Source organism: Ruditapes philippinarum, unplaced genomic scaffold, assembly GCF_026571515.1.
Source record: "Ruditapes philippinarum isolate M1 unplaced genomic scaffold, ASM2657151v2 ctg157_1_1_1_1, whole genome shotgun sequence".
In the NCBI taxonomy this organism is placed as follows: domain Eukaryota; kingdom Metazoa; phylum Mollusca; class Bivalvia; order Venerida; family Veneridae; genus Ruditapes; species Ruditapes philippinarum.
Window position 1 is genome coordinate 322,903 of NW_026854186.1, and position 27,532 is coordinate 350,434.

Here is a 27,532-nt window from a genome sequence, read left to right on the forward strand (position 1 = left end):
TTAACTTATTTAGCTGGAATGAAAAGATACAAATAATGTTAAAAGGAAATCAGAAAATAACCAATATAAAGCATAAAACTGAGCTCCCTAAAGTTATGTTACGCTCAAGAAAGATGCTAGTGTTCTTTTAGCAGGAAAGGATCCAAAAGATAACACAAAATGAGAAAAACATGATTGTGTTTCTTTCCTTTTAATAATTTCTAAAATAAAGATTTAAAACTTTAAATTAACTGTAAATTCTAACATGATACACACAACTTCCTTATCAAACAGATTGAGAAACAGCCTATATTATTACATATTAATGCAAAGAATAAGGAAAGTAAAGTTTGTTTTGCCATGTGATGTCAATAAACCAAATGACATCATGAAAATTACGTCTTTGCTCAATTAAGTTCAACACATCATTATAAATTCTATTTCTATTGGCATGTTAGAACTGAAATAGAAATCAATTTTACTTGTGCTGTAGTAAACTAATGATCTGTCATTCAAAAGTTTCGACTTTATCACTTAGACTTACAGGTCTTTGTGACTTTATTACTATAAAATCCTAAATCAAATCATACATTATTTTACAACAGCACACTGAAAATTAATATCCATTTCCTTAACAAATGGCTTCTTTCAAAACTGTAAATAAAATTAAAAGATAACACAAACCAGAATTATCAACTATTTTACCTATCATTGTAATAGAGTGTTCATTAAATCACATATTTTTCACTCTCTCTAATGTTCTGTTAACTAACACAACAGAATCCTTACAATCTGCATCTTTCTTATCATACTGCACATGAAATTTAGCATAGATAATGTATAGAATGAGTTCTCTCCCCCTCATCCATCCTATACAATTATACTCCCCCCCCCCTTCTTACTTCCCAACCTATTTGTTCCTTCTTAAAAAGGATATATTTATTGATAACAATCAGAAGTGTATTCAGGGAAAGGTTTTCCAAGTTTTAAATCCAGTTTCATACTGAAGGTAAAACTATCACAATTTTTCTTCCATTTAGAATTATACAACTATTATCATATATGGTATATAACTGCTTTTTAAATGTATCGTGCATTTTCATTTCATCATAATCACATTAATATCATCTTTATACACAGCTGCTTCAAATTTATTACAAATTAATTTTTATTTCAATATGAACTATTATGATTTCATTATAAACATTTTTGACAGATTATATGGCCATTTGCTATGTTATCCTTGTTCAGTAACTTGGGTTATATAAACTTATAACCAATTACACTGAGCCATATAACATGTAATACATCTTTATAACTTAAACATAAATAAAATTATTAAGCATTGGGACTCTTAACACATCTAGTGAATAAAAGTAAACTGGCAAATATTTCTTTCTTATAATAAACAAAGCTAAAACATTATGATAATAATACACATTATTAAAATTAAAAAAAAATGTATCTGAATGATGACACAAGCTTTGTAAGCAAAATTAAATCACTACATCTATAAAGCATGGTGTTTTTGAATTAGGTTAATTCCTTGATATATACATGTAAGGCATATAATGATAATCCACAATACTGCAATGACCATGGTACAACATCAAGCTGGGAGAAAACAAACAAGCATATGATATATAACTGATAAATTTAAGTCTCATTTTCTATTTTGACACACATGTAATTATGACAATATTAATGTCATGAATATATCCATAGTTGACTCATAAGAATAAGCTTACTTTCTTTTTGTATCATATAACATTATATAATAATAATAGACAGAGCTATATAATAACAACAAAGTTAGAATGCTTAGAAACAGCTTATCATAAATTAATTAATTCACTCTTTATTCATGACTTATAGTCTAGCATCTTCCTATCATTCCATCTTAACAGACAAATTCTAGAAGACGGCACACTCAACTATTTCTATACTGGATAGTATCGAAATGAGATAGAAACACAAGAAAAAATTGCTTATTAAAGGTCCACACTATATAAATATATTGCTTATTAAACTAAGTGTGAAAGTTAATCTAAATTTTAGATATTTCATATCACACTAAATACATCTACATACAATTAAAACATCATCAGAAACTTCTGTAATGAAGAATGAGAAACTTTAAAGCTGGATAAATTCATGAAACAGAGTAATGGATCATATATAGGAGGGTTGTTAAGAAATTCTATGTTTAAACAGGGAGAAATGCCTGAAATATAAGTGTCAGAGTAATGTACCTTGTCGTATACTCTTATGAAGACAATTAGATATTGTATGTTAAAAGGGGGAGTAATTCTTAAATAAAATATAGGGGTCAGAATTATGAATCTTGTCATATATGAGGGATGATTAGGAATTCCATGTTCAAAGGGGAGTAATTCTTGAAATATAGATGTCAGAGTTATGGACTTTGTCAAACATCAAGATGATAAGGAATTCTATGGTCAAAAGGGGAGTAATTCATGAAAATAGGGGTCAGAGTTATGAACCTTGTCAAAAATGAGGGATGGTAAGGAACAAATGTTTGAACTTTGAAGCAAATCTTTTCATTTATAAGAAAGACAGAATAAAAAATATTTTCAACACAAAATATTTCATCTCGGACATCATGAAGCAGACATGGATGACGATAACAGGATAAGATTACTGTACATATACATGATAAAACAACCTATAAATGTTACAATGGGTGCCTTATTCTGAAACTATAAAGTATATTAAAGCTGTACAGTATGTGGTGCTGAAGCAAGGAGAGATATTATATATTGTATTAATGATCATGATCATATAGAAGCTGTGTATCCTACACTGGTATATCATCATGATCATATAGAAGCTGTGTATCCTACACTGGTATATCATCATGATCATATAGAAGCTGTGTATCCTACACTGGTATATCATCATGATCATATAGAAGCTGTGTATCCTACACTGGTATATCATCATGATCATATAGAAGCTGTGTATCCTACACTGGTATATCATCATGATCATATAGAAGCTGTGTATCCTACACTGGTATATCATCATGATCATATAGAAGCTGTGTATGCTACACTGGTATATCATCATGATCATATAGAAGCTGTGTATGCTACACTGGTATATAATGATCATACAGAAGCTGTGTATGCTACACTGGTATATCATCATGATCATATAGAAGCTGTGTATGCTACACTGGTATATAATGATCATACAGAAGCTGTGTATGCTACACTGGTATATCATCATGATCATATAGAAGCTGTGTATCCTACACTGGTATATCATCATGATCATACAGAAGCTGTGTATGCTACACTGGTATATCATCATGATCATACAGAAGCTGTGTATGCTACACTGGTATATCATCATGATCATATAGAAGCTGTGTATGCTACACTGGTATATCATCATGATCATATAGAAGCTGTGTATCCTACACTTGTATATCATCATGATCATATAGAAGCTGTGTATCCTACACTGGTATATCATCATTATCATATAGAAGCTGTGTATCCTACACTGGTATATCATCATGATCATATAGAAGCTGTGTATCCTACACTGGTATATCATCATTATCATATAGAAGCTGTGTATGCTACACTGGTATATCATCATGATCATATAGAAGCTGTGTATCCTACACTGGTATATCATCATTATCATATAGAAGCTGTGTATGCTACACTGGTATATCATCATGATCATATAGAAGCTGTGTATCCTACACTGGTATATCATCATTATCATATAGAAGCTGTGTATGCTACACTGGTATATCATCATGATCATATAGAAGCTGTGTATCCTACACTGGTATATCAAACATCTTTGTGCACATCTAACAATATGGTGAACAATTCTACAAATTTACAAGATAGATAAACTATATCAACAATATTATAAAATTTCTGGTATTTTAACTTACCATCCACTATTATAGCATCCTTTAATGATTAACAAATGTCATACATAATATACGACTGATTATTATCATTTATTTTGTTGCTAACTTAGTGACTTATTCAAAATACAGGTGCAAATACAGGCATCTCCAAAAAATTATTATCTAACAGGCAAAATTCACGAAAAAAATTGATGTTCATAAAAATAAAAAGATTGAATTATAATTTAATTAGACATCATTTTATACAACTGATTTTGTATAAATGATAAAATCAAGCCAGCAATCTTTACTTCATTATAAAACATGAGAAAAAGAGCCAGGAGTCTCAAAATATGCCCGTCACAAAAGCTTTTGACAGAGACGTATGCTATTTTATTACAAAATGTCAATATAATATTATACTAATATAAAATATAATGTACATGATAGATAAATATGATTTAAGATAATTTCCCCATGATTATCTGTATTTAAAAACAAAATTTATCAGAAGTCAACGAATGTTAACATTATGTACATGTAAAAGTTAAGATAAAAAAATGGAAGAGTTGAATATTTTGTGGTAAAGAGTTCATATAACTGTTACTTCGATAAAACAACAGCTCAACATGCCAAAACATGAACAATGTTAACATGCAAAAAATGTGAAAATAAAAAAAAATGACTTAAAGATATAAAGGACTGTAAACAAGTGTCACTTTGACACTGACCTTTGACTTAATAACCTCATAAATTAATAATCAATAATGTGGACCATAATATGATCCAAGTTATCTTCAAGCATGTTAAAATATTATTAATATGTTCATGTAGTCAATGAGTCAAAATATATTGATGTGCCAAAGCAAGATTCTGAGATATTTTCAATCAGGGTCAGAATCTAAACAAGATATTGCCCAGACACAAAATAGCACAATATCTCGTAGCGCAGTACAATTAGTTCCACTTGTAGTCAATACATATTAGTAACGTCTAACTTGTCAGATACTGATGAATTTCCAAATGACAGTAAGGAAACATTTGAAAGGTAAAGGCAAAAGAACAGCAGAATAATTAAAGTTTTGAATGTTTTCCATTTACAGTCATGACTAATTTGAAGTAATGATAAGAAAAGGTTATTCTAAATTTCAAGGTTATTAAAATATTGAATTCCAACCAATGGCTTTTATCCAGCAAGTGGCAGCTTGTGAACAACAGAAACAAAATTATTTTCACCCTAATACCATGATTTAAGGTCTAACATTGGTGGGATTTTCCATTTTCTTCACAAATATATTTGTGTTATCTGATTTAACCATAATGTTACTTTATACAATCAGAATGCTTATGATAATAAAAACATGTCCTATATATAGCTATATAAAAGGTACAGAATCAGACTCACCCTGAACTCCAGCATAAGTAGGTCACTAAGTCGCTTCACCTCATTTGGTTGATTAAGAAGTGACGTCTGCTTCCTTAAATGATCCTGTAGCATATGTCTCTGTCGTCTGCTAAATGTTAAACTGTCCTTCTGAGCTCTATCATACATCCTAATAATATTCAATGATAAGACGTATACTAAAATAAATAAGCACATAATAAGCACATAATAATAATAGTGTAATAATTCTGGATGATCTTAAATTACAGAAATGAATGTGAAACAAGTGCAGTTGGTAGGACAGGGTGCTCCACTAGCCCAAGTGTAGTGCAGTTGGTAGGACAGGGTGCTCCACTAGCCCAAGTGTAGTGCAGTTGGTAGGACAGGGTGCTCCACTAGCCCAAGTGTTTGATAAGTAAAATAAGAGCCTGGATATGTCGAATTTTCAAAGTTGAAAAAAGGCTGTTATTCTGTCAAAAAGTCACGATAATGTTATAGGCCTTGGACAATGACCATATATTATCATCTCAAATAAGATTTAACCCATTGTGAATAATTATTCCATGTGGTTTATATTTTTCTTCTTTGATAGAAAAAAATGAAAATTACTTTTTGAAACCACAATTCTGTTTTTAACAATGTGTACTGGTAAATTTATTTAATTTCTCTTGGCTAACTTTGTTACTCATCTTTGTAGGGTTATTTTACACTTTTGTATGTAAAGGAAAATGAGTGCAACATTCAGAATAGATACATTGACATAATCTATGAACCTTAATTGTCCCTTCATGTCACTAAATGCTTTTTTATCAATCTAACTTCGATAATTTTATGATAATTTGACCTTTTCTATGTTTTAAAACTTGGCTAATTTTTATCATTTCAAATACTGAAAATGAATCAGTATCATACTATGTACATTAAAGTAATTTTATACAGGTAAATAAGATAACAGGTCACATGACGCCCTTGTCATAAGCCTTTATCTTATCAACCGTTATCATTTGCTGAATGTAATTTTGAAAATTAGATAATGAGTTCAAACTTTTAGTAGCTACTTTTTGTGACGGTAGGTGGGGCAGAAATAGACACATTTTACAAATGTATATACATTACTATCATCAAGACTGAGTAAATAAAATTTATTCTAAGACTTTGAATCAAACATGGATCACTCAAGTTCTTCAGATTTTAGTTCTTCAATAAGGATCACTAGGATTATGGAATCAGACGTAAGAAATTCTATGACAACTTCTACAAATCAAGGCTCTGACTTTGAACAATCCCTACATGAATCAGAAGTCCAGGATTCTGAAGAACTTGTTGAAATGTACTGTGAAGACTGTCACAGTGAGGGAAAGGATGAAACAGCTACTGGTTATTGTATAGACTGTGTGAAATACTTCTGTCAAAACTGTTTGAAGTTTCATAAAAAGTACATCAGTGGTCACAAGCAGCTGGAAAACAGTGATATGCCAAAAGATGTGTGCCTGGAGCAGTGTGATATTCATGATGATGAACTCATCAAATTCTACTGTCACAGATGTGACAAGTTTGCATGCAAACTCTGCAAGGATGTAAGCCATAAAAACTGCAAAAGTTTGAATCATGTTCCAGAACTCGTAAAAGATATTGAAAATGGACAAGAACTTAAGGATGTTGTGCAGGATCTTGAAAAAATGGACAGAAAACTGAGAGGGATACATGATGATATTGATCGAAATGAACAGGTCATTGAACAGATAAGAGATGACACAGATTTGGCCATTGAAAATAATGCTGACAATATTACTGAAATGATTAAAGAGAAGATAAACATCCTGAAAATTCAGGTTGAGGAAAAGGCACAAAATGACAGAAAAAGGCTCAAAGTTATTTCAGTACTCTATGAAAATTTGAAGTCTGAGACAGAGACATTAAAGAATCAAATAAAGTATCAAAATGATGCAAAACAAAGATGCAAACTCTTCATGACTCTAAAAAGAGCAAGAAGAAATTTAAAAGACTTTGAAAGAAAGCTTCAAGAAATGAATAAAAAGAATGTGGTAGAAGAATACAGGTTTGAACCAGGTACAAAGATGAGCACTCTTGATGAAAAGGACTTTGGAAAAATTGTTGGCAAAGGTGAAAAGGAACAGGACCTTCAGAAAAGGGTGGCACAAGAGATAAATGTTAAAGCAGAGAATGAACTTCTTGACTGTGCAATATGGAATATTTGTTTATACCCTGAAAATTTTCTTATAGTTTGTGATGGTAGAAATTGTTCAATCAAATCTATTGATTTAAGAACAAATAAGATAATATCAGTGATGCCCATCAATAACCCAATCTGTGTCAGTAAGGTGAGCAACAACAAACTTGTTGTAGCTTGTATCAATGTCAGTGAACTCAGTTTCATGTCCCTGTCCCGGTCAGGTACAATAAATAATCTACATCAAAAGATTGAGACTGAAATGCCTTGCTGGGATGTTGTTTGCAATGATAATCATTTCATTGTCACAATGTTCCAGACAAGATCCTCTTCGCCTGGTAAAATTCAAGAGCTTGATATAGATGGGGTGGTTCTAAGGTCAATTCAATGTAACTTCATGGGGAAAATGTTCAGGATTTCAAAAATGACCCTAAGTTTGGATGGTAGGTCATTATTTATGGTAGACCTGATGAAAGATGCTGTCATCAAAATGACTGTTGATGGTAAACTGGTTGCCACGTATGAAAATGAAAACTTAACACAAGTATATGGTTTGACAGCAAGTAGAGAAGGCTCTGTCTATGTTTGTGATAGCGGATCTTACCAAATTCACAAATTATCTGCAGATTGCAGCCAATCAGAAGTCCAATTTAATAAGTCACATGGTCTATGGCGCCCAATTTGTATTACTTGCTCTGCCAATTATGACAAACTCTATGTAGGAGAAGCCCATCAAAATACAATTAAAGTACTTAACATATAGATACAAAACTATCAGCAGCTGTAATGTTTTACACAGGGTGATTTGAGAGTAGCACTGATATAAATATTCTTGTTTGTTTTGAATACAAACTTCTCTAAATTTTGCAGAATTTTATTTTGCAGAAAAGAATTCACTTCGAATCTTGATTTTCTTGTTTTATTCAAGGATGGTGTTCTGTTGACTTGTATATGATTGATATGTTAAATGAGAATTACATGTAAACTTAATATATTATTTACATCAGATTCTGGATATATAATTTCTTCTTCTAGTATTTTTTTTTCCAAATATAATCAGCATAATGAGCTTCGGGTAACCTTTGATTCATTTGACAATTACTATAATATATACTATATGTGATTTATTGACATTATTGTTGTTTTTTTGTATTATATCAGATACTGATTCATTATAGACAGTAAATCCTAACTTATTCCTTTTCCTACAGACATGTATTTCTGAAAAATACCTAATTTACAAACTAATTAGTGTAATAATAAACTTGGAAAAAATGTTCTAGTTGGTTTAATGTTGTTCAAAACTACAAAAAAATGCCCACAATTGGTATCCAATACAAAAATATGTATTTCAAACATTATACTTGAAGGAACATTCTAACACGACCCGCATTTTTCCCCATTGAACATAGAAGAACCGAAAGTGTGTGTTATTATGCAATAAAATCACAGTTTGACGTTCTATATTTAGACATGTGACGTAATCATTTTACACGTGACGTAACCACTAAAAATGTGATGCGCTGAAAATAAGTACAGAAACAAATCAGACGCAATATAGGTTACTATCAGGTACGGCAGCATTTATTTGTTGATGTTGTGTTAGAATTGAAATAATTAATCTAAAACAGTGATTTTATCACTGTTCATCACAGTTCATCGTATGTGCATCATTATATCACTCGGGCTTAGTGCCCTCATGATATAATTCCTCTCATCAGAACTCCAAATAGTGATGTTATTGAGCGATAAAATCACTGTTTTGGATATATTATTTCTTAATTAACCTACTTAAAATTTTTTGTAGGCTTTTAACAGAAATTTTGAACCTATTTTTGGTCATATCTCTGAGGCTGATCCACCTAACGGTTAAATAAGGAAATGTATCTTATTTCTTCTTAATTCAGACCAACCATATTAATTCCTTAATGTACTGTTAAATATAGGAATAATATGTATGATGTTGATATATAATTAGGATGTAATTCTCTTCTTTAAGTAAGTTTTTAAAGTAAATGCAATAAGAAATACTAACATCAGAAAATTGTATTTTTCAAATGAAATTATAGAATATTGTAGTCTTCTTCTATACATTTACATCGCAATACAGATATGTGTACATTTGCTCTAGATTGAAAATTACAGAATTTATCAAAAATGAATGCAAAAGAAATTCCATCACTAATGGTAATAGTAAATCTTTTTGTAAATATACAACCAACCTCCTACATACTGCCTTTACACATTATTTCCCAAACCAAGATAAAAGCAATTTACACTCTATATTTGTAGTCATAACCATCTTACAAGCTACCTAAATATTCAGCTACTTTGGCAAGCTTAAGTTCTGTATTATGGCAAAAAAAAAATTCTCAACAAATATGAAGTACTTGTATAGTATATGTAAGTACAAAATACTTACTCCTGATATTGTTTCTCCTGATCTCTAACTTTCTTGAAACTTTCTCGTATCACATCTTTGTATGTAGGGGCACCTAATGTGACAACAGTCAAGGAATTTCAATATTATAAAACCTTACTGAAGTTACTGTTTGTCTTTCAAGGTGGTGACCTCATGTAAACAATATGTTCTTATTCACTCTCATATTTGCAATCACAACTTTAGCTCAACATAATTTTCTAGATAACTGTCATCAAGTAGCTTTCAAAAAAAAATATTTTATTAGTTAGGTGTGATAATAAAGATGTGATCATGGTCATATGCAAATAAAAATTCTTTTTTAAAATACATGTATAAGCAAGCACAAAACCTGGATAGTTTTTTCTTTTTCAAGTACATAGCACATATGTTCGATAATTAATCATGAATAAACTTTCTACAACAACAACAACATATATGAGCCGCGTCACAACAAAACCAACATAGTGCGTTTGCGACCAGCATGGATCCAGACCAGCCTGCGCATCCGCGCAGTCTGATCAGGATCCATGCTGTTCGCTAACCAACTCTTTTACAAGTAGAGAAACTGATAGCGAGCAGCATGGATCCTGATCAGACTGCGCAGATCCATGCTGGTCGCAAACGCACTATGTTGGTTTTGTCGTGACGCGGCTCATATGTTTATTCATGTCAGCATCATATACAGAACAACAATGAACTTTTAAACACTTTACTACAATGTTGATTGAGAGCACACTTTATAATGTATCATGAAATGTTTTTAGATATAGAGGATATTTGTTTGTTTGTTTTGCATGTAAGATTGAAATATATTTCACCGAGTGAACACCAGATGCAATATTTTCATGAGTGGCATAGCCAAGAGTGAAAATAGAATAGCTGGTGTTCACAAATGAAATATATTTCAATTTTTTATGTAAAACAAATAAATTTTCTTTTTATTTCATATTTATTTAGTGATTTTAAGTATTTTTTACTGATTTTGCCATGTAATGTTGTGCATTATCCTTTATGTCAACACATAACGAGGTCACATCATCAATTTTGAAATATAGTTCTGTTAAATTTCTGTAATTTTGTAACATTTTTTACAACTTGCTGTTCCTATAGAAGCAAAATTTACATATGATGGCATTTATTTTTGCATGTTATTCCATTTAGTTATGATATTCTTTTCAGATATAGTCTGGCTACAGTATAAATTATATTTTATAAATTTCACTAGTGGTTTATCAGAATATAATCATCTGATAAATTACAGTAAAACACTGGAAAGCATAAAATAAATCAATATAACAAGAAATCATTCAATAACATTCACAAGAAATAACAATATAATATATAAAAGGATATGGAGGTAAATTTTGTTCCTCTGTTCTCTGTACCAGGAACACTTGTCCAGCATCTCGTGTAAGATTTTTCACACGTAGAAAATGAGCCACTAGGGGGCTCTGTCCGTACAAGTTGTACAATGACTTGGTAGTGTCTGCCCCTTTACATGCCGGATGGGACTGAAAACAAATGATAACATTCTTATCTTTGTGATGATATCTTACTGAATACGAAAACACTTAATGCATAACAAATAATTTTTATGCAAAACATTATGTCTATGAACATTCAGAAACCAGAGATAAAATACATTTAAATGTCTTAACTATAAAAAAAACCTCTGTGATGTTACTTAAATTTTCTACCACTGTCTGACCATTGATGTTGAAAATTTAACTTAGTTGGTAAACCGGAAAAGAATGAGCATCAGACCTGAAATGGAATCCCACATATGGGACCACAGTCATGTCAATGCTGTGAGCCACATATCAAGAGGCTGTGGTAAGTAGCTGCTGAGAAAACTGTTACGAAAATTTCCTTCTATCTATTGATCATTAATTATGTCAAAATTTAATGCTGAAAATCAAACTAAGTCGGCAAACAGGAAGTGAATGAGTGACAGACCTGAAATTGAATCTCACAGTATGGGACCATGTGTTGATGCTGTATACCAAATATCAAAAGGCTGTGATAAGTAGTTGCCAAGAAAACAGTTACGAAAATTTCCTACTATTGACCATTAATGTAGAAAATTTAACTAAGTCGGCAAACAGGAAGTGGATGAGCGACAGACCTGAAATCATCTCCCACGGTATGGGACCATATGTTAATGCCTTGTGCCAAATATCAAGAGGCTGTGATAAGTAGTTGCTGAGAAAACTGTTACGAAAATTTCTTACTATTGACCATTAATGTAGGAAATTTAACTAAGTCGGCAAACAGGAAGTGGATGAGTGACATACCTGAAATCGAATCCCACAGTATGGGATCATGTATTGATTCTGTATACCAAATATCAAGAGGCTGTGATAATTAGTTGCTGAGAAAACTGTTACGAAAATTTCCTACTATTGACCATTAATGTTAAAAATTTAACTAAGTCGGCAAACAGGAAGTGGATGAGTGACAGACCTGAAATCGTATCCCACAGTATGGTATCATGTGTTGATTCTGTATACCAAATATCAAGAGGCTGTGATAATTAGTTGCTGAGAAAACTGTTACGAAAATTTCCTACTATTGACCATTAATGTTAAAAATTTAACTAAGTCGGCAAACAGGAAGTGGATGAGTGACAGACCTGAAATCGTATCCCACAGTATGGGATCATGTGTTGATTCTGTATACCAAATATCAAGAGGCTGTGATAATTAGTTGCTGAGAAAACTGTTACGAAAATTTCCTACTATTGACCATTAATGTTAAAAATTTAACTAAGTCGGCAAACAGGAAGTGGATGAGTGACAGACCTGAAATCGTATCCCACATTATGGGATCATGTGTTGATTCTGTATACCAAATATCAAGAGGCTGTGATAATTAGTTGCTGAGAAAACTGTTACGAAAATTTCCTACTATTGACCATTAATGTTAAAAATTTAAACTAAGTCGGCAAACAGGAAGTGGATGAGTGACAGACCTGAAATCGTATCCCACAGTATGGGATCATGTGTTGATTCTGTATACCAAATATCAAGAGGCTGTGATAATTAGTTGCTGAGAAAACTGTTACGAAAATTTCCTACTATTGACCATTAATGTTAAAAATTTAACTAAGTCGGCAAACAGGAAGTGGATGAGTGACAGACCTGAAATCGTATCCCACATTATGGGATCATGTGTTGATTCTGTATACCAAATATCAAGAGGCTGTGATAATTAGTTGCTGAGAAAACTGTTACGAAAATTTCCTACTATTGACCATTAATGTTAAAAATTTAACTAAGTCGGCAAACAGGAAGTGGATGAGTGACAGACCTGAAATCGTATCCCACAGTATGGGATCATGTGTTGATTCTGTATACCAAATATCAAGAGGCTGTGATAATTAGTTGCTGAGAAAACTGTTACGAAAGTTTTTTCCCCACCCACCCGCCAGCCGCCCAACATTAACCATACTATAACCCGGGTTTGCACCAGTGCAACCCGGCCAAAAACTGAAGTTGTGTTTGCTGATGTGGAAAACGAAATCATATTAAATAGTATAAGTAAAGAAGCTGTGCAGACCTTTCCATGCATGAGATATTGATTTTATTTTAATTCAAAGTAGGTTTTTTGTGTGAAAGTAACTGATCTGCAAGTTAACTAAGGTAAAATAGAATACATGAGAATATTTTATAGAATTATACCATACCTCCTCCTTAGGTTTTGGTTCCTTGTGAGCTGCGGCCATCATTTTGATGACTTGCTCTGATTGGCTCTCCATCTTATCTCGCTGTGAATCATCATACTCTTCAAAAGTTGTCTCCCTTATAGGAGTCAATGCCTCTACCAGTTTACGTGGATCTACAGGTTTTGGCTGTTTTCCTCGTTTGTGAGGACTGCTGGTAATTGGTTTAACTTCAGCAATCTCTGCTACTATTTTAAAAAAACAAACAAAACAAACCATTATTGTGTTAGAAAGATTGTTAATCTGTAAAGTGGAAAACAAAGAATACTTGTACCGGTAAGTAAATGTAGAAGAAAAGTTAACTTACATTTGCCATCATGTGATGAAGAGGACGCTGATGATGATGGTACTTTACTTGACCCACTTCGTTTGTCCGAACTGTCCTTGGACATCTTGCCCTTTCTCCTACCTCTTGTACGTCTAGAGTGGGCCGACAGATTGGAGGCTGTCTGAGACAGAGATGCTGATGAGGCATATCTACTGATGTTACTGGAGATGAGAGAATCCAAGAAGTCAAAGTTAACTGATGTTGATGCTGGAACATAAAGTAGAAATATCTCTACAAACATGATTCAAAATACTACAAGAAAATGTAGTCAAATATTTTGTTTTTCAAAATATTCCAATTTACCCTGGAATAAGTCTTTTATAAACAAAGTTTTAACAACTGTATAGGTGATCCTTGGTTGCTTAAGGCAATAAAATATCATTCTTGCATATCAGACAGGATTATCTACTGTTTACACTGGTGCTAGAAAAACCTGCCTTACACCCCCAATGTAAGACAAGTTGCCTGTTTTAATTGATGTCATTCCCACACACATTTTAAGAATGAATTGTGTTCTTAGGATGTTGTCATTTTGTAAATATGATTGAAGTTGTAAATTCATATGCTACTATAAGAAACAAGTCCTAAATGAAAATAGTAGTTTTCATTATTTCTTTCCAAAATACAATTGATGTAATATCCAAGAAGAAAAATTAAACAACGGCTGCCAGTACAGCCAGAAATGTCTAGCTTGAGGGTAACTGTTACCGCCATAAACAGTTACCCTATAGCAAGATATTCCGGTCTGTTCCAGCAGCCAGAGTTAGATTCTTATATTTGTATATTTTTTGTTAAGAAAATTTATCATGATTTGAAAGACATTTTCTGTAAATGTCATTCTTCTATTTTTTTGACTAAAATTAAATGTCTTTTCATTCTTCATACAAAAATAGCATACATTTTTTCTTTGTGGCATTCATTATTTCCTCCCTCATTTTGATGTTTGGAGGTTCTAGTTTCTCCATGTTCCATTTCAACCATATCCTTGGTGCTGGCTTTATACCTTCAAGTATAAAATACTGTAACATATCAACTTCTATACATAAAATATATTTGTCTCATCTCCCTTTATCTAAATATAAGTGATAAATATACAATAAATCAAAATAATTATTTATTCAAACAGTAGAAATAATTAAGATGAGATTATACATATAACCGTACCTGCTATCCATCCATACACTAAACTTGCTAGGTCTTCTTTGAAATCTTCCCCAAATTGACGATAAGAATCCGGGAAACAGTGACAATATGCTGCATATACTGCCTGAGATATTAGACTTGGATAATCCTAGAACAATTTTAATCATAGTTGTTTTTTTAAATAATGGATGAAAATATAAACAAGAGGGTCATGATGGCCCTAGATCGCTCACCTGACTTATCAAACTCATCCAAACAATTACCTAGACAAGCATTCTGACCAAGTCTCATGACAGGTGAGTCAAAAATGAAACCACTACAGTATTAACAAGGATTATCCATATTTGAGCAGTGCGACCTAGTTTTTTACCCAGGTGACACATATTCAAACTTGACCTAGAAATCATCAAAACAAACTTTCAGACCAATTTCGAGGATACTTGGATCAAAACAGTAGCAACTAGAGTGTTAACAAGATTTTTCTATTTTTAGCTCCTGTGACCTAGTTTCACATGCGATTTCGAACTCATCCAAGCAATTACCTAGACAAGCATCCTGACCAAGTTTGATGATAATTGAGTCGAAAATGTGACCACTAGAATGTTAACAAGGTTTTTCCATATTTGGGCGGTGTGACTTAGTTTTTCATCCAAGATGACCCATGTTCGATCTTGACTTAGAAATCATCAAAACAAACTTTCAGACCAATTAACAGAATATTTGGATCACAACAGTAGCCACTAGAGTGTTAACAAGATTTTTCTATTTTTAGCTCCTGTGACCTAGTTTTTCATCCGAGATGTCCCATGTTCGATTTATTCCCAGCAATGACCTAGACAAGTTTCCTGACCAAGTTTAATGACAATTGATGCAAAAATGTGACCACTAGAGTGTTAACAAGGTTTTTCTATTTTTAGCTCCGGTGACCTACTTTTTCATCCAAGATGACCCATGTTCAAACTCATCCGAGCTATCACCTAGACAAGCATCTTGACCAAGTTTGATGATGATTGATGCAAAAATGTGACCGCTAGAGTGTTTACAAGGTTTTTCTATTTTTAGCTCGGGTGACCTACTTTTTCATCCGAGATGACCCATGTTCAAACTCATTCAAGCTATCAACTAGATAAGCATCCTGACCAAGTTTGATGATGATTGATGCAAAAATGTGACCGCTAGAGTGTTAACAAGGTTTTTCTATTTATAGCTCCGGTGACCTTGTTTTTCATCCGAGATGACCCATATTCGAACTCATACGAGCTATTATCTAAACAAGCATCCTGACAAAGTTTGATGATGATTGGGTCAAAACTGTGACCACTAGAGTGTTCACAAGGTTTTTCTTTTTTTAGCTCTGGTGACCTAGTTTTTCATCAGAGATGACCCATGTTCGAACTCATCCAAACAATTGACTAGACAAGCAATCTGACCAAGTTTGATGAAGATTGGTTAAAAAATGTGACCACTAGAGTGTTCACAAGGTTTTTCTATTTTTAGCTCCGGTGACCTACTTTTTCATCCGAGATGACCCATGTTCGAACTCATCCGAGCTATCACCTTGACAAACAGGTGAGCTAAAAAAAGCTGTCAAACAGTAAACAATAGTCTGTATATTGCGAGAATTTACAAAGGGAAATAATAAAGTAACTAGAAATGTGTCCATGGATTTTACCATACTCTACTGTATTGTCAGTCTACAGACAGACAACTTGACAGTTGCATAACAAGATACAGTAACGTGACAGATGAACAGACAAGGGGCGAATCTATATATGCAACAAGAATGGTAGTTATGTTATTTGTAATCTCAAAGTCATGTGTGAATGTTCACATTAATAGTTTCAGTAATTATAATGATATGAAACACCTAAACTATTACATTGATATTATGGTATCACAGTCCACTTTTCTAGGAATAGTTGAGCTAAAAATTATATGTATCGTCGGGTCATGTGTTTTGACGCTCATCTATTTTGACGCCATTTTTGTTTTGACCTAAAAAATGATGAAAACGACCTCGTATGACGTCATAATTTGCTGACTGCACTGCAAGCATGTATTTACAACGTATAACTAAAACATGTGGAAAGACAGAGATATTTCACTGAAAATACTTCACCTTTATCATATGTACTGTATTTTTTCATCTTTTTACTAATGCAAATTCAATTGAAGTTTATGCAAGCCATAATTTTGCAAATATAGCCTTTGTGAAATCTTGACCTGCCCTTTTCTGTTTCTATCCTCCATTTTAAAATGTCTAATGAGTGTCATGTGACCAAAACTTTGCAAAGTGTCCTTAATATTCACTGTATCATAAGGTGTACAGCTTATATTGTTTGAAAACGTTAATTGGTTTTTAATTGATACTGAGTAAAATTCATAATGGATTAATTATTGTATATAAAGTTTAAAAAAAGAAAGAAAAAAATCATTTTTCAAATAAACATATACATATCTTTACAACAGCATTCATTTTAGATATATTTTTCAGCCCTTTAAGCCAAATACAGATGCTATTCATCAAGATTAATGGTAAATACATTCAAGGTTAAAGAGACAGGTGCACCTAATAAGACCACTGCCAGGGTGTATGACATTCCTAAATAATGGATAGTTTTATATGAAATATATTATAATTTTAAGTTTTCACGATGTTGTTACATTGCAGGTTTGCTCATTTAAAAACTTCTTTTGCTGTTCATACTTCATTACAGTGAAATATCCTTTTAAAATAACCACCCAATGAAAAGGCGTCATTTCATATGACTGTAAACAACAATGGATGCCTCCACAGTCTGTTTAGTTAAGTACAAAACTTAACTGATTTTGAATTTTAACAAACATAAAAATGGTTTGCAGTGATTAACAACATGCCATAGTTACTTTATATTGTATATTATTTAATGATCAGGTTCAATATAAAGAAATGCACTAGTTAAACAGCTTAAGGGCGTCAAAACTAATGACTCTAGGATAGTTTATACTAAATTATAAACAAGATATGTTTGTAAAACATGTATGCCCCCTATCGGCAGCCAATTTGTTATGTGATCAGGTTATTATGCATGACTTCTGACCCAGTGAACAAGCAATTAATAAGGGTTATCTAGTATCTACTGGTCATGAATAGTCACAAGGTAATAATTATTGTGACCCCATAGGTTGTGTGCAGCAATTAAAGTTATTAAAAATCTTACCAAATAATATATACATAAATTTTATGACTCACATAGGCCTCATTAATGACAGCCAAGTTCTTATATTACACAATATATTACACAAGATCTTCAAATGTGTATACCAAAAGCACATAAAAATATCAACCAAGGCAACTTGAGTTGACGAGTTATTGGTCAGAAACGGTCATTAAGTACAAGGTCACTATGACATTGACCCCTTGACCCCAAAATCAAAAGTAGTCATCTACTGGTCATGACCAATCATCATACCAAGTTTGAAGTTCCTAGGCCTAAGGGTTCTTTAGTTATTGATCAGAAACCATTTTTACCTACAAGGTCAATGTGACCTTGACCTTTGACCCCAAAATCAATAGGGGTCATATGCTGGTCATGACCAATCATCATACCAAGTTTAAAAATTCCTACGCCTAAGCATTCTTTAGTTATTGATCAGAAACCGTTTTTACCTACAAGGTTAATGTGATCTTGACCTTTGACCCCTTGACCCCAATATCAATAGGGGTCATCTGCTGGTCATGACCAATCATCTTACCAAGTTTGAAGTTCCTAGGCCTAAGCATTCTTTAATTATTGATCGGAAACTGTTTTTACCTACAAGGTCAATGTGACCTTGACCTTTGACCCTTGACCTCAAAATCAATATGGGTCATCTACTGGTCATGACCAATCACCATACCGAGTTTGATGTTCCTAGGCCTAAGGGTTCTTTAGTTATCACTCGGAAACCATTTGGTCTACGGACCGGACAGACCGACGGACAGGACGGACCGACAAGTGCACAGCAATATACCCCCTCTTCTTCGAAGTGGGGGCATAATAATAGGTTTTGTCTTTTAAAATAAACAAGAGCTGTCGGTAGAACAACATGCTCGACTATTCTTAATGCCTGATAGTAAAAGAGCCTTGATAATGTAAAATTATCTAAGTAAACAAAAGGGCCAAATTTTTCTTTAAATCCATGTTACAGCTATAGGCCTTGGAGAGAGTCCTATTATTCCATCAAAGAAATGTATAAAATTTTAACATGTTTCAAAGCCAGATGTCAATGGAATATAAGAATATCTGATGTGATATGTAAATTCTAGGTCGAAAAAGGGACATAATCCTGTCAGAATGCTTGATAGAGTTACCTTCTTCTGTGTACAGGTGTGGGTATGATGGTGGTTAGGTGCAAAGTTTCAAAGCCATTTATCAATGGACTTTATAAATATTTGAGGTGTTACTAAAAACTTTAACATAAGTGGTTATGCCGACACCGACACAGGGGTGACTAAAATAGCTCTACTTATTTTTATCGAATATTCAAGCTAAAAAGTCATAAAACACTTAAACTAGTTGTTCAAATGCTCAACAAAATAAATATATACATGTTTTTATAATTACCTTAAAGAATACATCTCTGTAGGCAGGGTTTTTGACATACCACATTAGCTTCACATAATTAAAGGCAGTTCTGTTAAACAATTTGATTTGAGCATTCTTACTGGCCTGAAACTTCTCTAGGAATAGGTACCAAAATATGTCCTGAAAACATACATGTATATAAACAGTTATTTATATTAATATTAACAAATCTAACACGACCCGCATTTTTCCCTATTGAACATAGAAGAAGTGTAAGTGTGTGTTATTATGCAATTAAATCACTGTTGACATTCTATATTTAGACATGTGACTTAATCGTTAAACATGTGAGGTGACCATTAAAAATGCGGAAGACTGAAAATAAGTACGGAAACTAATCATGCGCAATTTAGCTTAATATCAGGATCAGCAGCATTTATTTGTTTATGTTGTGTTAGAATCGGAATATTATATCCAAATCAGTGATTTCATCGCTTCATAAAATCACTGTATGTTGTTAGAATGCAAATCATCATATCACAAGGGCAAAGTTGATATAATTCCTTTCATTCAAACTCCAAACCATGATTTAATTGAGCAAAAAATCACTGTTTGGGATATATTATTTCTTAAATTAGCAAGTCACTATGGTTTTTATGCAGCTTTATATTAATGAGTGTGTGTGTTTATATTTTACATCTCTCCTCATCTCAAGCATCACCAAACTTCATCTATTTACAAAATGTTTATTCTTGTCTCTCAATCTAGGTGGATTTATTAAAGCATGCATAATGACAGACAGAAAAGATTATTCATGTAACCTATAGTTGTTTTTTGTTCTACATATCACATTAACATAATACATAAATTTGTCAAGCAATTGAACAAAAACTGAAACCCATAACTTTGCTGCGGATAAATAAGATTATTCACAAATTTCATTTCATACTCAAACTAAAAGTGAAGTAAATATATTTCATGTGATTTACATAATGTCAGACAAAATGCCTTTCTTTATGGAGCATAATAATACATTAGAAACCTATGAAGCAAGGGGATTTTGTCCGGGTAGGTAAGGGGATTTTGTCCAGCCTTGCAAAAACATGAATTGGATTATGTCCATCTATGGAGTTGATTTTGTCCGGGTATGCGAAGGGGATTTTGTCCGAAGGAGATTATGTCGGTACACCTATTTACATACATAATCAAATAAAAAAACTTCTTAAACATGCATGAATTGTAAATGTATTTTTCAAGATTACTGTACTTGAAAGGATTTTAAATAAGTCATGCCTACTTGTTTTCCAATCCACAAAATCTATCAATGTGTTTGTATATGATTACTGCATATATTTATGATGTACAAGTTGGAAACAAGCGAATAATGGCTGCAAATTAACGGTCAGCTGTGCACAGCATACTTTAAGAATAACCAAAAAATTGCTATGTTTCGATTTGTGCAGTTGTTGAAATTATAAGGGGAAACGTAACAGCATGAGTATGTCATTACCTTGAACTATATAGTAGTACTTGGTTTATACTGTGACATGACGGGAACCTTTAGTCAATATCAAATTAGGCCAGGAATCCGACACCATGTATCTTATTTATATATAGACAGAGCTGACAAGCTTGAAATAGTTTATCCCAATGCCATGGACATTATTAATTTTATCCAAATTAAACAATATCTAAACTTTAAATAAGCAATGACCAACAATAAAAAATCATTAAAGGTATCAGTCCCATTACCAAATCTAACCAAAATAATAATATAAAAAAACGCATGTGACATCGCTTTAACATATAAAAGGCAGCTATTAAATTTATTGACGAGTTTGGTTACATGATATCAAAACTTGGTAAACTACAGACAACAGTTGTACAGTCTATTATTTGTATACAGAGATAAGAAAACACTGTATTTCCTATTTGAGGAAAATGTAAATAAAAACTGTTTTGCAACATAGCAAAAAATTTTAAATAAGATCTTAAAAATTGTTTTAAAGTTGTCCACTATTTCTATTAAAATGTTATTAAATGCAAGGGTACACTGTTACTTTTCTATTGAAATAAATGTATTAATGATTGCTAACTTTTCCAATAGGAAGTACAATTAGATTTATTTTCACCATGTCAAGGCTACTCCACTCTGTGTATACAAAAGATTTGGCATAAGCTGAAAAGACATATGAGCCGCGTCACGACAAAACTAACATAGTGCGTTTGCGACCAGCATAGATCCAGACCAGCCTGCGCATCCCCGCAGTCTGATCAGGATCAATGCTGTTCCCTATCAGTTTCTCTACTTGTAATAGGGTTGGTAAGCGAACAGACTGGGCGGATGGGCAGACTGGTCTATGATCTTGATCCATGTTGGTCGCAAACGCACTATGTTGGTTTTGTCCTGGTGTGGCTCACATGTAAAACATTATATACTGGTACCTGAAACACAGCTTGGGACATTGGAGAATAAAACCATTGTTCAAAGTCAGGACGATACTGGGGCTGAAATGTATTAGTCAATATACATAATAAACAAATTACAAGTAAAATGAATTAAAACTTTCTATTTTTTTCTTAATGAAATGGTAAGTGTTCTTAAAGAGTAATGAAGTTTCCATTTCCTATGACATAACCTTATTCTAAATATAACTTTTTAAAACCAAATAACCCCTTAATTTGCTTGAGAAGCAAAGAAACAATATTTCACTTCATACTTCAACTTTAATGAATTCTAATGAGCTTTACTTGTTCTTTTCTACAAAGGCGCATGTTACATTTTTTGGTGGATTGCTTTAATACTTCATTTTCCACTAAGATCCCTGGTTAAATGGTTTCTCTTTCAGCAGATTTGATTTAATACTTACTTTTCTACCAAGGTCCATGGTTGCAGACGCTGCTTTTCTTCAGCATTTCTCTGGCAGGTATTTCATCAGGTAGATCTGATAGTTCTGTAGGGTCATAACCCGGATATTGATGTAACTACAATATTACAATAATAAATCAACTCAAACACCTCTCTTAAAACCTCTATTTTCAGGAATAAAAATCAATTTTCAATCATAATCTAAAATGCATGTTTCTTAGCTTTCTGAAATTGATCTTGTACCTGTCAAGTACATGTTACTTGTGGTAATACATCTTGTTTGGTATCAAGAACATTGTATCTTTTATGATCATAAATGTATGTTTTCAGATTTTTAAAACTTTTACAAAACTTAATCATCGCTAAACAAACTTCTATGTAATACATATATAGATAGTGACTCTTCTTTTATTTTCATTTTACATACCTCAACAAACTTTGGTTTGCCTGTATCTTTTTTGGCCTGAAATAAAACAAAATAAATGGCATTAGTCATTTTAGGATTAATAGATTATTGTCCTTTTATTTATCATAATGTTCAAAATGATGCAAATTTATTCTTTTAATGTAAGTAAAAAAGCATTCCAATAACACAAATTTCAAGAAGTCATATCTTTTATCTCATCTGTGAAAATATTCCACCATAAAAAAGTACTTTTATCACGCATCCTCACTATTTTTTTTTATAAGATTGAGTTGTTTTTTTGTTGTAGGTTTTTGTGAACACCTACCTGTGTTTTACTTGGAGATAAACTTATCTTTGATATGTTTTTCACTCTTTCACTTCTTCCAGGTAAAAATGCTGCAACAATAAGAAATCATAACGTTACCTACCATAATCAAAATATCATTGAAATAGTTAAGTGAATTAAATATTGCTCAAAAAGGTAATACAGTCATTCTTTTCAACTAAAAACATATTTATATTTCACATTTAATTATGTGGTTCATATATGTTTAAAGTCAATATTAAAACTACTTTAATATATCAAAACATATCAACTACAACTAATGTGATATAATATTAATTTCAATTTTCCAAACATAGAATAAATTACTCACTCTGCTTAAGGGTGTAGTATCCTGCAAATCTGTTTAATTCTTTCTGTTCTCTCTCTGACAAAAATATGAATTCATTGTTCAGATACAAGTACTGTTTAAAAACATAATGAAACAAGTGCATGTATATAAAAGAAACACACACAATGGGCTATATGTCTGTCAAAAATGATCAAATCATATAATTCCAGTAATATGTGCCAGGGAAGTACTTAATGGCAGTCATCATGTGAAGGTTTGATCCTTTGAGAATTGCACATGTACAAAATGTAAAAGGAGATGAACACTGAAGAAACTGTTTAGAACCAGCTGTTTGCCACCCAACATTCACCTATTTATTCTCAAAAAAATTCTTATTCAAAACTTAATAAAATATGCACAAAAAGATTGTTTAATGGCTTAGAGCATGTTCCATTGGAATATAGTAAACTGTTATATAAATCATTGCAAAATAAGAATTGCATTATAGTATCAACACACTCAGATAGAAGCTGTTCCAGTTTTCTGAACTGAGTGTTATTCATGCTGAAGACCTTTTTCAAGTGAAAAAGTCTGTTGAAAATGCATATACCAAAAGAATGCATGATGCCTCTGAAATGTCAATTTGGGCTTTATTCTCCATGTAATTTATGGATTATTTAAAGATAATAACGTACCCGGTATTTGATAAGGACTATGATGTCTCTAAATGTCAATTTGGGCCATATTCTACATGTAACTTATAAATAGATAATTTATTGATAATAACAGATCTAATAAGAACTTGTTTAATTTGTAACCTTTCCTTTCTATAATCGCTCTTCCTACAGAACTTCTTGGTCTGTCACTACGAAGAAGTTGTTCTTCCTGATTATCTGAAGCCCTACTCTCCACTACAAGCTGGGTGTACCTCTGTAACTTTCTGTCTAATTTACTTATCTTCTTATTCACTTCTTCGATAGAGCCAATCAAAAATGCTAATGTTTATGTAAAGGATAAATTCACTTTGTCTTATTTTTCATTTTCTTTGATATTGCAGTAATATAAGCAAATGATTATTTAGTAATCATGTACATGTTTTATAGTCCAGCAGCTTTTTTTACTTTTAGGGCAATGGTGGCAGGGGCCCATAAAGAGTGGAAAATTGTTTGCAAAAGGAAAAAAGAGGCAATTCAGAAACAGTCCATTTGATTTTATGCCAAATTGAGATACAATACCATTATTTTATGGGTCATCATCCAGTTTCATTGTTGAGAAAAAAGTCAATTTGTATTTGCTTGAATGCTTGCAAACTTAACAATGTTATAAGAATTGCAAAAAACATACACACATTATTCTATTTTACCAATATTCAATAAGACATTAATTATATGATTTTAATGTATTTAAATGGTTCAAACCAGTGGATTTACTCACTTAATTGGCACGAGGCCTTAGCCTCTTGATTTTGGGAAAAATTAACGCTAAAACAGACTTCCCGGAGTACATGTCTGATAAATTTTAATTAGGTCCGTCAATTTTTTCATTCTGGATCGGTCTGACCGTTCGGCTTTTATCAAAGACGCATTTTTACAAAATGGAGTCGTTTAAGGTGCCAAACCTGGGAAAAAACAAAAATCGACATCAGAGGAGGGTGCAGAACAGCAGTAAAAGGATGAAAGGACTAGACCTGAGACAAAATTTAATGAAAAATGGAAGCAGGACCGTGTATCGTTGGTGTATCACAGGGAGGAGGTGAAAATGCGCTGTATGAAATGTACCTATTTTTACAGCGAAAAAATTAAAAGCGACAAGTGGCTTAGAAATACAAACACATTAGTTTTCCTTTGATTTTTATTAATTTCATTTCGGTCTGACAGATTTTCATGGTTTGTCAGACCGAATGTCTGACACTTTTTTCTAACTTTCGGGAAGTCTGCTAAAATTGCTAATTTGGGAAGTAAAAAAGCAGGGTTAAGTTCAGATATTTGGGAAAACTGCCAAGGCCTCTTCCCAATTAAGTGAGAAAAATTACTGTTCATATTGCCCCTACAAGTTATTATGGCAAAATGTAAACTTATTTTGACTTTAAACTGTTCTCTCACTATATACCCTTGGATGGGCATGTCACTAAAACATAGTTGTTTAGATGCATGACTAAAATATGTCAAAATTGACCAATTGTAACTCAAGTCAGAGAAATATTAAGTGAAAAAGACTGCGAAATTTTACAAGAGGACATTAACAAGCTAGGACAGTGGGCAACTACTTGGGGTATGAGGTTTCAACCGGTAAAATGCAACATGATGACTCTAACTAGAAAAAGGAAAATAATTTCTTACAAATATACATTACAAGGGACAAACTGGAATTTTCTACAATCTATTTAAAATATCTTGTGTCCATATAAGAAGTAAGCTTGCACTGGGAAAACATTGGAAGAAATCTGTAAACAAAAGCATACAAAAACTCTGGGACTTTGAAAAAAATCTATCAACTTGCCCACTAGAAGTTAAAATTAGCAAGCATATAAAGGGACTTATTAGACCATTTTAGAAAATTGTAGTGCAGCTTGGGACCCCGCATCAAACTTACTAGCAAGAAAATTAGAAAGTGTTCAAAAGAGAGCAGTTAGATTTATAACATCAAATTATAACTATGAACCTGGTACTATGTCAACACTTTTGAAAGAACTAAATCTACCATCCCTTAAGGAATGAAGACAACAAAATAGACTCATATTAATGAATAATGGTGTAAACAAACAAGCACATATAAATATAAACCAGTGTCTATTCTAGGATTCGAAAAACAGGGGGGATTTTTATCGAAAAGTGAGAATTTATTACATTTGTTGATCTTTTTCCTTCTTTGTCTATGTAAAATTTTCCCCCTTCCTCTCATAAAATAGGGGTGAATTCTCAAAAATAGGGGTGAATCCCCCCATCGCCCCTCCTAGAATAGACACTGTAAACATTTTACAACATAGTAAAAGATCTACCAAGAACCAACATAGTCAACATTTCTTACGTAACGTATCCAGTCGCGTACTGATGTGTTAAAGTATACTTTTTCCCAAAAACTGTGAAAGAATGGAACTCTCTACCACCAGACATTTTGATAAATAATGTAAACACCCTTAAGGACACATCCAGTTCAATCGCAAAAATCATTAGAGAGGGTATCATCTTGCCCTAAGCCGCTTGATAATTGCAAAGGCCGGTGTAAACAATGTCTTTGACGTCACAACGTATACAGATCAAGAGCAAGAAGATCAAGTCACAAGACTCGGGACGAGTTGACCATGGGACGAACTGACCCTACATGTTCCCTAAACCCTTAGCAACGAGAATGTAGAGGTCGTTTAAACGTCTCTAATAATTTACTGAAGGATACGAGACTTTGCACGTTGCTCTATTATAAGTGACTTCTTTTTCTGTTCAAGTTTCTCCTTCGATTGTTCAAAACTTTCGTCTATAAGATCCATTGGGGATCCAACGCGATTGATCCCCGCCATTTTGACGCTTTCATCAGAGTCATTGGGCGTTTTTCCATCGGTTGGCAGGTGCGTGAAACCCTGTATAATACGTCACGTTATCCCGTCTTAATATCAAAGCAAGAACTTTCATATTTACCACTTTTTACTTTCCACTTGCTTTGATATTAAGATATTACATATTATGAGCAGTAAATTGATTAAAGAATTGTTCATCTTGAAAGCCATGGCATCATCTCCACAGATTGAAACAAACTATACTTTATGGGCATATACATATACATGTACATTTATAGGCCAAATATGTAAAATATTTGATTATGTGGATTGAAATATATTCTAAACCTACGTACCTGGACCAGGAGTTTAAAATTTTTATTAAAACCTCAACATCAGAGATACTTCCAAAAGCTAAATCTCTGTATGTTGCAGACCTTTGGGTCCAATTCAAACACACGCTCGATGATGTTTTTGCTAACCACGGATTTATATTAATATAAATCCGTGTGCTAACATATCAAAATTCATACCACGGCT

At 32.6% G+C, this 27,532-nt stretch overlaps 1 protein-coding gene across 1 annotated transcript; it reads right to left on the minus strand.

The window, feature by feature from the left end:
• Positions 1-122: 122 nt before the first annotated feature.
• On the minus strand, positions 123-27,088 carry LOC132739312 (protein FAM227A-like). The gene is given in 17 exon segments (XM_060726998.1): positions 123-790; positions 5,283-5,430; positions 9,875-9,952; positions 11,228-11,385; positions 13,560-13,783; positions 13,903-14,130; positions 14,822-14,926; positions 15,088-15,214; positions 19,653-19,793; positions 22,059-22,121; positions 22,484-22,519; positions 22,521-22,598; positions 22,910-22,945; positions 23,214-23,284; positions 23,545-23,598; positions 24,321-24,497; positions 26,896-27,088. Coding segments are annotated over 17 exon segments (1,923 nt in total). The 5' UTR covers positions 27,017-27,088; the 3' UTR covers positions 123-712.
• Between the last annotated feature and the right edge of the window lie 444 nt (positions 27,089-27,532).